At 44.9% G+C, this 13,268-nt stretch overlaps 1 protein-coding gene across 1 annotated transcript; it reads left to right on the top strand.

Annotated features, from left to right (window-relative positions):
• Positions 1-1,241: 1,241 nt before the first annotated feature.
• Positions 1,242-12,394, top strand: LOC133381759 (zinc finger protein 436-like). The gene is made up of 2 exons (XM_061621178.1): positions 1,242-1,330; positions 9,675-12,394. Exons 1-2 carry the CDS (start codon positions 1,288-1,290, stop codon positions 10,823-10,825), a joined length of 1,194 nt encoding a protein of 397 aa, XP_061477162.1. The 5' UTR covers positions 1,242-1,287; the 3' UTR covers positions 10,826-12,394.
• Positions 12,395-13,268: the final 874 nt, after the last annotated feature.

Below are 13,268 nucleotides of genomic sequence, written 5' to 3'. Positions count from 1 at the left end.
AACACTTTAAAACATAATAAAAACAGTATTTAAAATACATTAAAACAAAACAACTTTAAAAACATTTTTAAAAAGCTTTCAAGACATGTTTAAAAAAAGGTTTAAAACATATTGTGTGTGTTTTTTTAAGGGTTTAAAAACATATTAAAAAGCAATTCCAGCACAGAAGCAGACTGGGACAAGGTCTCAACTTAAAAGGCTTGTTGAAAGAGGAAGGTCTTCAGTAAATACCAAAAAGATAACAGAGATGACACCTGTCTAAATTCCAAACAGTAGGTAAAGTTCTGTTTCCTGTGTTGTGCAGAACGGACCTCCTGATAAGATGGTGTCTGCAGAAGGCCCCCACCTGCAGAGTGCAGTGATCAACTGGGTGCATAAGGGATAAGACGGTCTTTCAGGTATCCTTGTCCCAAGCTGTGTAGGGCTTTGTGCACCAAAACTAGAACCTAGAACTCACCCAAGTAGCAAATGGGCAGCCACTGCAATTCTTTCAGCAGAGGGGTGACATGTTGGTGATACCCTGCCCCAGTGAGCAGTCTCGCCGCCACATTTTGCACCAGCTACAGCTTCCGGACCAACCTCAAGGGCAGCCCCACATAGAGCGCATTACAGTAATCCAGCCTGCAGGTTACCAGTGCGTGGACAACAGTGGTCAAGCTATCCCAGTACAGAAATGGCCACAGCTGATTCAGATGTTACAGAGAAACAGAGCTGGGTATCATCAGCGTACTGCTGACACGTTGCCCCAAAGCTCCTGACGACCGCTCCCAAGTGCTTCATATAGATGTTAAACAGCATGGGGGACAAGATGGTACCCTGCGGCACCCCACAGCACAGCTTCCAGGGGTTGAAAGACAGTCACCCAATGCTATTTTCTGGGAGTGACCCTGGAGATAGGATCGGAACCACTGTAAAACAGTGCCTCCGATACCCATCCCACGAAGTCAGCCCAGAAGGATACCATGCTCAATGGTATTAAAAGCCGCTAACAGGAAAAAGAGTTTAGGCTACCCTAAGCTGTCCCTTCGAAGCTTTTCTTAAAAATGTGCCTGGCATTTTTTATTTTTATTGTGCAGAAGGGTCACCGGCCAGAAAGGGGCTTCCCGCCTCCCCTCGCTCTCCTTGCAAAGTAGCCAAGGAGCTTCAGCCACTTTGCTCTCTAAGGGTTAACAAACGACAGCAGAGGGGAAGGAAAGAGCGCAACGGAGGGACGTCCTTTTCCTGCCCCGCCTCTCTGCAAGAAACGGAGGCTGGAAGCGCCGGAGGAGCCTCTCTTCGTGTGCAGCGATGTTGGCGAGCGGGGTTGCGCGGGGGGAGCCTCGAAAGAAAGGTATGCAATGGAGGCGGAGGGGAGGTTGGAAGAGGTCGAGGAACCCCTCATAAGCGCCCCCTCCCAACTGACCCTCCAGATCGGAGGATGCAGCTCTGCCTGGGGCCCCTCTGCCTCCTCCCTTCAGCTGGGCTGGCTGTGTTGGGGCCAGATCGAAGCATCCCTCGGGCACATCACGCCGCTGGATTTGGTTCCCAGTTCCCAATTCCTTATTTGCTTGAAAGTTCAAAACACTAAAAAAGAAGAAAATTGGCAGCTGCAGCAACTTCAAGCCAAAGTTAAAATGTCTGTGAACCCCAAAATATATGTTGGGGTACCCTGTATGATATATCGCTGTGATCGGGGGACTCTCCCCGTCAAGAATAACAATACATTTATGCAATCAAAATCATCAGGCTCCTGATATTATCATAAATGCATAATGATGTCATAAAATGATAAAAAATAAATAACTGGGGGTGCCCACCCCAAAATCTGCTCTGGGCCAGGGCAAATCATATACCCCAGGAAAGGGGAGGGTGTCCTCTAGGAGATGCCAGTGCATCCCATGTGCCCCAGAGGTTCTGCCAACCGCAGTGCACGGATGAGGGCATCTACACTAAACCAAAATAGACAAAAACATGAAGGAAAAAAATAAGTAACTGGGGTGCCACCTCATGATCAGCTCTGGGCCAGGACAAATCATACATCCCAGGAAAGGGGAGGGTGTCCTCTCTAACATACCAGTGTGTATAAAAAAATTAATAACTGGGGGTCCACAAGAAAAAACATTCCAGGCAGTATGCAGTAGCATCTCCTGGGACGTATGATTTGTCCTGGCCCAGAGCAGATTGTGGGGTGGGTACCCACAGTTACTTATTTTTTTCTGCCTCTTTTTGTTGCTTTTTTTTTTTTGCATGGATGCCCTCGTGTGTACTCTGCGCCTAGCAGACGCTTTGGGCCAGGCAGCATGCACTGGAATCTCATAGAGGACACCCAATTACTAATTCTTTATGATTTTATGACATTATTATGCATTTATGATAACCAGCTTCAGCACTGTGGGAAAATCTGTGTTTTTGATGATGATAATAGTTCCATAGCGAGGTTATTCTTTCAATGCCATTCTCCCAGCCCTCCCAGTTGCCTGTTCTGTTAGAATTACGGTCACCGTTTAATTTAGGGAAGCAGAAACGTGGCCCTGTCCTTCTTTTGTTAGGGTAGCTTGGCAGACAAACTGTTTAGCAAGTGACTTTTTCCTGAAATGGGTGCAAATTGGTGGGAGCTACTTCCGCTCCCTCTTCCTACATGCCAGGTGTAAGTTCCCTACTAAATCAGAGGGCATTATCCAGTTTCTCCACACCATGCACCTTTATGGCACGTTCACTTATGCACTCTGAGCGTAAAGTTGCTCGCCTGCGTAGCAGTCTTGATGACCCCTCCACATCTACTGTAGTCCCCAGTGAGGTGTCCAGTGCAACGTCTGCTGCAACTTCTTGGGAACAGTTTCAGTTGATGCGACGTAGACAAGGTGCTTGCGATGATGCGGCCAGCAACGTGTCCTCTCGACCCTTGCCCTTCTTGGCTTATTAAAGCTTGCCAAAGGGGTTTGACCGAGTGGATCCAGGGTGTGGTCAACGCATCATTGCAGGAGGGAGTGGTCCCAGCCACCTTGAAAGAGGCGGTGATCTGACCACTCCTGACAAAGCCCACCCTGGACCCATTGGTTTGTGACAACTACCGACTGGTTGCAAATACCCCCCTTTTAGGGAAGGTGGTTGAGAGGGTTGTGACGCAGCAATTGCAAGTACTCTTGGATGAAACAGATTATCTTGACCCATCCCAGTCTGGGTTCAGGCCTGGTTATGGGACTGAATCGGCCTTGGTTGCCCTGATGGATGACCTTTATCGGGAGAAGGACAGGGGGAGTGCGACCCTGTTACTCTTACTTGATCTCTCAGCGGCTTTTGATACCATTGACTATGGTATCCTTCTGGGCCGACTTGGTGAGCTGGGTATTGGAGGCACTGTTTTACAGTAGTTCTAATCCTATCTCCAGGGTCACTTTCAGAACAGCATTGGGTGATTGTCTTTTGGCCCCTTGGCAGTTGTGCTGTGGGGTGCCGCAGGGTACCATCTTGTCCCCCATGCTGTTTAACATCTATACGAAGCCCTTGGGAGCGGTCATCAGGAGCTTTGGGGCAACGTGTCAGCAGTATGCTGATGATACCCAGCTCTATTTCTCTGTAACATCTGAATCAGGAGAGACCGTGCAAGCCCTGGACCACTGCCTTGACTTGGTGGTGGGCTGGATGAGGGCCAATAAACTGAGCCTGAATCCTAGCAAGACAGAGGCACTGTGGGTTGGTGGTTCCCGAGTTTGGATAATTGGTCAGTTGCCTGCTTTGGATGGGATTGTACTCCCTCTGAAAGAGTGGGTCCGTAGCCTAGGGGTGCTCCTTGATCCATCTTTGTCACTAGAGGCCCAGCTGACCTCAGTGGCTAGGAGTGCCTTTTACCAGCTTTGGCTGGTAAGATAGCTGCGACCGTTTCTGGACCGGGATAGCCTGACCACTGTTGTCCTAGAACTGGTAAATGCTAGGCTGGATTATTGTAACGCACTCTATGTGGGGCTGCCCTTGAGGTTGGTCCGGAAGCTGCAGCTGGTGCAAAATGTGGCGGTGAGACTGCTCACTGGGGCAGGGTATCACCAACATGTCACCCTGCTGCTGAAAGAATTGCACTGGCTGCCTTTTTGCTACCGGGCCAAGTTCAAGGTTCTAGTTTTGGCGTACAAAGCCCTATACAGCTGGGGACCAGGATACCTGAAAGACCGTCTTACCCCTTATATACCCAGTCGATCACTGCACTCTGCAGGTGGGGGCCTTCTGCAGACACCATCTTATCAGGAGGTCCGTTCTGCACAATAAAGTAAACGGACCTTTGGTATGAACATAACATAAGAACATAACAAGAGCCTGCTGGATCAAGCCAGTGGCCCATCTAGTCCAGCATCCTGTTCTCACAGTGGCCAACCAGGTGCCTGGGGGAAGCCCGCAAGCAGGACCCCAGTGCAAGAACACTCTCCCCTCCTGAGGCTTCCGGCAACTGGTTTTCAGAAGCATGCTGCCTCTGACTAGGGTGGCAGAGCACAGCCATCACGGCTAGTACCCATTGATAGCCCTGTCCTCCATGAATTTGTCTAATCTTCTTTTAAAGCCGTCCAAGCTGGTGGCCATTACTGTATCTTGTGGGAGCAAATTCCATAGTTTAACTATGCACTGAGTAAAGAAGTACTTCCTTTTGTCTGTCCTGAATCTTCCAACATTCAGCTTCTTTGAATGTCCACGAGTTCTAGTATTATGAGAGAGGGAGAAGAACTTTTCTCTATCCACTTCCTCAATGCCATGCATAATTTTATACACTTCTATCATGTCTCCTCTGTCCCGCCTTTTCTCTAAACTAAAAAGCCCCAAATGCTGCAACCTTTCCTCGTAAGGGAGTCGCTCCATCCCCTTGATCATTCTGGTTGCCCTCTTCTGAACCTTTTCCAACTCTATAATATCCTTTTTGAGATGAGGCGACCAGAACTGTACACAGTATTCCAAATGCGGCCGCACCATAGATTTATACAACGGCATTATGATATCGGCTGTTTTATTTTCAATACCTTTCCTAATTATCCCTAGCATGGAATTTGCCTTTTTCACAGCTGCCGCACACTGGGTTGACATTTTCATCGTGCTGTCCACTACAACCCCGAGGTCTCTCTCCTGGTCGGTCACCGCCAGTTCAGACCCCATGAGCGTATATGTGAAATTAAGATTTTCCCTGGCAGAAGCCATGCTGGCTCTGCTTCAGCAAGGCTTGTTCTTCTATGTGCTTAGTTAATCTAGCTTTAATAATACTTTCTACCAGTTTTCCAGGGACAGAAGTTAAGCTAACTGGCCTGTAATTTCCGGGATCCCCTCTGGATCCCTTTTTGAAGATTAGCGTTACATTGGCCACTTTCCAGTCCTCAGGCACGGAGGAGGACCCAAGGGACAAGTTACATATTTTAGTTAGCAGATCAGCAATTTCACCTTTGAGTTCTTTGAGAACTCTCGGGTGGATGCCATCCGGGCCTGGTGATTTGTCAGTTTTTATATTGTCCATTAAGCTTAGAACTTCCTCTCTCGTTACCACTATTTGTCTCAGTTCCTCAGAATCCCTTCCTGCAAATGTTTGTTCAGGTTCAGGGATCTGCCCTATATCTTCCACTGTGAAGACAGATGCAAAGAATTCATTTAGCTTCTCTGCAATCTCCTTATCGTTCTTTAGTACACCTTTGACTCCCTTATCATCCAAGGGTCCAATTGTCTCCCTAGATGGTCTCCTGCTTTGAATGTATTTATAGAATTTTTTGTTGTTGGTTTTTATGTTCTTAGCAATGTGCTCCTCAAATTCTTTTTTAGCATCCCTTATTGTCTTCTTGCATTTCTTTTGCCAGAGTTTGTGTTCTTTTTTATTTTCTTCATTTGGACAAGACTTCCATTTTTTGAAGGAAGACTTTTTGCCTCTAAGAGCTTCCTTGACTTTGCTCGTTAACCATGCTGGCATATGGCGGCAGCTACCCTGTGGAATTCCCTCCCCTTAAATATTAGGCAGGCGCCATCTCTGCTATCTTTTCAGAGCCTTTTGAAGACTTTCCTCTACCAACAAGCCTTTTAAGTTGAGACCTATCCCAGTCTGTGCCTGTGTTAGAATTGCTTCTTAATATTTATTTTAACAATACATCTTTAACCCTTTTTGAAAGATGATTTAAAGCTTTTTTTAAAAAGCTTTTGTTGTTTTGTTTGCTCAACGTTTTGTTTTAATATAATTTAAGGTCTGTTTTTATGATGTTTTAATGTGTTTTTAGCATTTTTGTTTGCTTCCCTGGGCTCCTGCTGGTAGGAAGGGGTGGGAATATAGATTCATTATAAATAAATAAATAAATAAATAAATAAATAAATAAATAAAGTTATAAAATACACCCCTGTCTCACACCCTTTCCGATTGCGAACCACTCGATTTCTCCATATTTTGTCCTTACAACAGTCTCTTCTGTTGTCATTACGTTAGTCTTTTTGATGTTCAGCTGTAGTCCTGCTTTTGTGCTTTCCTCTTTCACTTTCATCAGCATTCGTTTCAAATCATTACTGGTTTCTCCTAGTAGTATGGTATCGTCTGCATATCTTACCTTATTGATGTTTCCCCCTCCAATTTTCACACCTCCTTCATCTTGGTCCAATCCCGCTTTCCATATAATAGGTTATGTGTATAGATTATATAAATAGGGTAAAAAAAAATACACCCCTGTTTCACACCCTTTCCAGTTGGGAACCAGTCTGTTTCTCCTTATTCTGTCCTTACAGTAACCTCTTGTCCAGAGTATAGGTTGCGCATCAGGACAGTCAGATGCTGTGGCACCCCCATTTCTTTTAAAGCATCTCATAGTTTTTCATGATCTACACAGTCAAAGGCTTTGCTGTAATCTATAAAGCACAGGGTGATTTTCTTCTGAAATTCCTTGCTCTGTTCCATTATCCAACGTATGTTTGTGATATGATCGCTGGTGCCTCTTCCCTTTCTAAATCCAGCTTGGATGTCTGGCATTTCTCATTCCATATATGGTAAGAGCCTTTGTTGTGGCTTCTTGAGCATTACTTTACATGCATGGGATATTAAGGAAATAGCTCGATAATTACTCTGGGATCCCCTTTCGGTGGAATTGGGATATATATTGAACGCTTCCAGCTTGTGGCCTATTGTTTAGTTTTCCATATTTCTTGACAAATTTTTGTCAAAATTTGGACAGCTTCAATCTCAGTACCTTGTAGCAACTGTATTGGTATGTCATCTATCTCTGGTGATTTGTTTCTTCCAAGTATTTTAAGAGCAGCTTTCACCTCAATGTCTGGTTCTTCATCAAATGGTCCCTCCATGAATGATTCTGTTATCCTTGCATCTCTTTTATACAGTTCTTCAGTGTATTGCTTCCATCTTCCTTTTATTTCATCTCGGTCAGTCAGTGTGTTCCCCTGTTGATTATTCAATATCCCTACAGTGGGTTTAAATTTCCCTTTCATTTCTCTAATCTTTTGGAATAGGGCTCTTGTTCTGCCCTATTTGTTGTCCTCTTCTATTTCTATACAATAACTATTGTAATAGTTCTCTTTGTCCCTATGTACTAGTCGCTATATTGTTGCTTTTAGGGTTCTGATTGTGTTTCTATCTCCTTTTGCTTTTGCTTTCCTTCTCTCTTTAACCATTTTAAGAGTTTCTTCAGTCATCCATTGAGGTCTTTCTTTTTAACAAGAGGTATGGTCTTTTTGCATTCTTCCTTAATAATGTCTCTGACTTCTTTCCATAGTTCTTCTGGTTCTCTGTCAACTCAGTTTAAAACCTCAAACCTGTTCCTTATTTGATATTTATATTCTTCTGGGATGTTATTTAAATTGTATTTTGGCATTATGATTGCTTTGTTGTTCTTTAGCTTTACTCAGATTTTCGATACAACCAGTTCATGATCTGTACCACAGTCTGCTCCTGGTCTTGTTTTTGCAGAAAGTATGTAACTTCTCCATCTTCTATCCACATGTACAGTCGTCTTTTTGGTTGCTCAAAAAATGTGTTTGCAAGAAACAAATCATCGGCTTCACAGAACTCAGTAAGTCTTTCTCCTGCTTAATTTCTGTCTCCTAAGCCCCATTTCCCCACAATTCCTAGTTCCTCTCTGTTCCCAACTTTTGCATTCCAGTCCCCCATGATTATCATCATATCTTGTTTAGGTGTGTGATCAATTTCCTCCTGTACTTCTGCATAATATCTGTCTAATTCTTCTTCTGCAGTTGTTGTTGGAGCATAGACTTGGATGATGGTTATGTTAATAGGTTTCCCGTTTAATTTCATTGATATCACTCGCTCAGCCCTTACATTGTAGCTCCTAATTGCTTTTGCTACATCACTTTTCACTATTAAAGCAACCCCATTTCTTCTTAAATTCTCATTTCCTGCATAAAATATTTTGAAGTTGCCTGATTGAAAATCTCCCATTCCTGTCCATTTTAATTCACTCACACAAACTATTGTAATGTTGATGCATTCCATTTCTTGCTTGACAATTTCTCACTTTCCCTGGTTCATGCTTCTCACATTCCATGTTTGTATTGTGTACATCGCACAACTCTGGACTCTCCTTTCGCATCTGTACACAGCAACCTCTGGGCTTCCTTTTGGCTTTGACCCAGCTGCATCATTAGTCACAGCGCTACTTGTACTTGTCCTTTGTTCTTCCCCAGTAACTCACTGAGTGCCTTCTGACCTGGGGGTCTCATCTTCCAGCACTATCTCATGTTGCATTTTGGATACTCTGTTCATAGGGTTTTCATGGTAAGAGATTTTCAGAGGTGGTTTACCATTGCCTTCCTCTGAGTTTGGATGCATCTTAGTCTGGTGTCTCAAGCTTTGACCATTTGGCCTTGGGTGCCCCTGCTAGGAGTCTAGCTTCTTGGTCTAGTCTCCTGATGACATTGTTTTTAGCTTCTTCAGCACACTCAAACCCCCTCACCATGTTAAAGTGTGCATCCTAGAGGGGGTTGCCCATTAAATCTCATGGATATAACTTACTCAGACTTTGCATTATAGCTCCTAATTGCTTTTGCTATGTCACTTCTCACTATTAAAGCAACCCCGATTCTTCTTTATCATTTCCTGCATAAAATATTTTGTAGTTGCCTGAAAATGTCCTATTCCCATCCATTTTAATTCACTCATGCCAAGTATTGTGATGTTCAAGCGACTCTCTTTTCACATCTGTGCACATCAGCCTCTGGGCTTCCTTTCGGCTTTGATAGCTGCATCATTAGTCACAGCACTACTCATACTTGTCCGCTGTTCTTCCCCAGTAGCTCACAGAGCGCCATTTGATCTGGGGGTCTCATCTTCCAGCACTGTCTCGTGTTGGAGGTAACAGAGAGCTAATATTTTGGGAAGGAGGGAGGGGATGCGAGCTGCCCTCTGACAGTTCACAGGGCCATGTTGCTGTCAGACAGGATCCATTCTAGGTTTGTACATTCCAGCTGTGCATAAGTACTGGGATGTCCACCTTCAATGGAGGGACAAGAGAGCAGAGTTTTGTTACACTTGTCTGTCTCTGTGTCTCTTTTCACAACCTGTTACCAAGCACCTACTCCTAAACTAACTCCGTACAAGGCCTCGAGCTTTGACAGTTAAACTCTGATATCAACAGAGCTCCTAGATATATGTTTTCAAAGTACAAATAATAATATATCCACATAATTTCTCCACAGCATTTTATCACCTTTTCTTTTCATTCCATCAGAATACATCAAGGCTGAGGGAGAACCATCTGAAGTATCACTGGAAAAAGCTGAGGAGCAAGTGCAGGAGCAGAAACTGAGGAGTCAAGATGGAGCAAAGAGACAAGAGGAGAGACAGACTCACACAGGGGACAAGCCTTATAAATGCTTGGAGTGTGGAAAGAGCTTCAGAATGAGTGGCTACCTTACATCACATCAAAGAACTCATACAGAAGACAAACCTTATAAATGCTTGGAGTGTGGAAAGAGCTTCAGGTGGAGTAGCAACCTTACTTCGCATCACAGAACTCATACAGGGGACAAACCTTATACATGCTTGGAGTGTGGAAAGAGCTTCAGGTGGAGTTGCCAGCTTATTATACATGAGACAACTCACACAGGGGACAAACCTTATAAATGCTTGGAATGTGGAAAGACCTTCAGTCGGATTAGCACCCTTACTTTGCATCAAAGAACTCACACAGGAGACAAACCTTATACATGCTTTGAATGTGGAAAGAGCTTCAAGTGCAGTGGTGCCCTTACGGTTCATCAAAGAACTCACACAGGGGACAAACCTTATAAATGCTTTGAGTGTGGAAAGAGCTTCAGTCACAGTAGCACCCTTACTTCGCATCAAAGATGTCACACAGGAGACAAACCTTATAAATGCTTAGAGTGTGGAAAGACCTTCAATCAGAGTAGCACCCTTACTTCGCATCAAAGACGTCACACAGGGGACAGACCTTTTCAATGCTTTGAGTGTGGAAAGTGCTTCAGTGAGAGATATGACATTACAGTGCATCAAAGAACTCACACAGGGGACAAACCTTATAAATGCTTGGAGTGTGGAAAGAACTTCAGTCGGAGTAGCCACTTTACTTCGCATCAAAGACGTCACACAGGGGACAGGCATCAATGCTTGGAGTGTGGAAAGAGCTTCAGTGAGAGATACAACCTTACAGTGCATCAAAGAATTCACACAGGGGAGAAACCTTATAAATGCTTGGAGTGTGGAAAGAGCTTCAGTCGGGGTAGCCACCTTATTTCACATCAAAGAACTCACACAGGAGTCAAACCTTATAAATGCTTGGAGTGTGGAAAGAGCTTCAGTGAGAGATGCTCCCTTATGGTGCATGAAAGAACTCACACAGGGGACAGACCAGTGCTGTAAACTGTCCAGACAGCTTCGGCTACTGGGGCGGCATATAAATAAATAAATAAATAAATTGGGTGGTAGATAAATAAATAAATAAACAAACAAACCTTAAGAACATAAGAAGAGCCTGCTGGTTCAGGCCAGTGGCCCATCTAGTCCAGCATCCTGTTCTCACAGTGGCCAACCAAGTGCCTGGGGGAAGCCCGCAAGCAGGCTTATCAATGCTTGGAGTGTGGAAAGAGCTTCAGACAAAGTAGCCACCTTACTTCGCATCAAAGATGTCACACGGGACAAACCTCATACATGCTTGTAGTGTTGAAAAATGTTTCATCAGAATGGCTACCTTCAGTCACATCAAAGGATCCGTACAAGGGAAGGGATGTATAAATGCTTTGAATGTGGAAAAAGCTTTAAGCAGAGTTCAACTCTTTCTGTGCATCAAGGGATCCATATGGGGAAGCCGGGCTACCAACAGGATTTTTATGGGTAGTTTCAGACCCCTGACAATCTTCTTCTCTTAGCTTAACCACAGACTGTTCCACTTCCCTTCACCTGCTAGTTTGGTGGCCTATCAGTTTTTCCTTTGTAGAGACAGAGAGGATTTTGCTTTTCCAGAGATGGGTGAGCATCCAAGATGGATGCTGAGGCCAAGGTGGCTGCAGAAGCCAAAATAGCCTCTCAGTTGTCCAGTTTCCCCCCATCATATCCCCCCTCTGGCAGTTTCTAGCTGCCAAATTCAGTATTCAATTAATGGCATTTCATGTATTTGTTTATCTACTTCTGCTAGATCCTCCCCCTCTGTCCTTTTTACCTCCATGTGTGTCATTCGAACATCAGTTTTTGTGATGGGCTTAGTAATCTTTGTCACACAGCGTCTAATACAATGTAACACCAACTGGACTATTACATATATGTGCACGAGCAAGCATAATCCCATTATAATATATTTTAGCAGAGATGGGAGTCAAGATGGCCGGGTCAGTTGCAGGTCACTGTTGTTGTGCTCTGGTACTTATCTCTTGAAACTCCTTTAGCAGCTGTTTTTCTTCTTCTATTTTAACTCCAATTTTAATTTTAACTTCTTCACTTTCATCTGAAGCAGCCAGAGTGTGGGAGAGATTTGTTTTTGCCTCAGCTTTTGACTGTCTGTTCTTGCTTTGTGCTCGACATGAAGATTAGTCCTCGCAGTCTACTCCGGCTGGTGAGAGGTTTGACTTTGGGACAATACAAGAGCCTAGCTTTACTAGGCCATCAACAGAGCTAGCCTCAGATTGGCTATAGCAGAACACATGCCAACCACAAAGGACCTACAACAGATGGTTGTGGCTGAACCACAAGACAAACCTGAGGCTGAGCTCATTGACCACTATATGCAGAGACAGATCCTCAAGTTTGATGGTAACATCCCAAACTTGAGACACAAATCTACCTCTGCTCAAACAGAAGCAACAGCACCAAATCTGAGACACAAATCCACCTCCGCTCAGACAGAAGCAACAGCACCAAACCTGAGACACAAATCCACCTCCGCTCAGATGGAAGCAACAGCACCAAACCTGAGACACAAATCCACCTCCGCTCAGACGGAAGCAACAGCACCAAACCTGAGACACAAATCCACCTCCGCTCAGACAGAAGCAACAGCACCAAACCTGAGACACAAATCCACCTCCGCTCAGACGGAAGCAACAGCACCAAACCTGAGACACAAATCCACCTCCGCTCAGACAGAAGCAACAGCACCAAACCTGAGACACAAATCCACCTCCGCTCACACAGAAGCAACAGCACCAAACCTGAGACACAAATCCACCTCCGCTCAGACAGAAGCAACAGCACCAAACCTGAGACACAAATCCACCTCCGCTCACACAGAAGCAACAGCACCAAACCTGAGACACAAATCCACCTCCGCTCAGACAGAAGCAACAGCACCAAACCTGAGACACAAATCCACCTCCGCTCAGACAGAAGCAACAGCACCAAACCTGAGACACAAATCCACCTCCGCTCAGACAGAAGCAACAGCACCAAACCTGAGACACAAATCCACCTCCGCTCAGACAGAAGCAACAGCACCAAACCTGAGACACAAATCCACCTCCGCTCAGACAGAAGCAACAGCACCAAACCTGAGACACAAATCCACCTTCGCTCAGACAGAAACAGCAGCACCAAACCTGAGACACAAATCCACCTCCGCTCAGACGGAAGCAACAGCACCAAACCTGAGACACAAATCCACCTCCGCTCAGACAGAAGCAACAGCACCAAACCTGAGACACAAATCCACCTCCGCTCAGACAGAAGCAACAGCACCAAACCTGAGACACAAATCCACCTCCGCTCACACAGAAGCAACAGCACCAAACCTGAGACACAAATCCACCTCCGCTCAGACAGAAGCAACAGCACCAAACCTGAGACACAAATCCACCTCCGCTCACACAGAAGCAAC

Source organism: Rhineura floridana, chromosome 3 (assembly GCF_030035675.1).
Source record: "Rhineura floridana isolate rRhiFlo1 chromosome 3, rRhiFlo1.hap2, whole genome shotgun sequence".
NCBI classification, from domain to species: Eukaryota; Metazoa; Chordata; class Lepidosauria; order Squamata; family Rhineuridae; genus Rhineura; species Rhineura floridana.
Note: the sequence above shows the minus strand (reverse complement) of the source record. Positions and strands in the feature narration are given on the sequence as shown.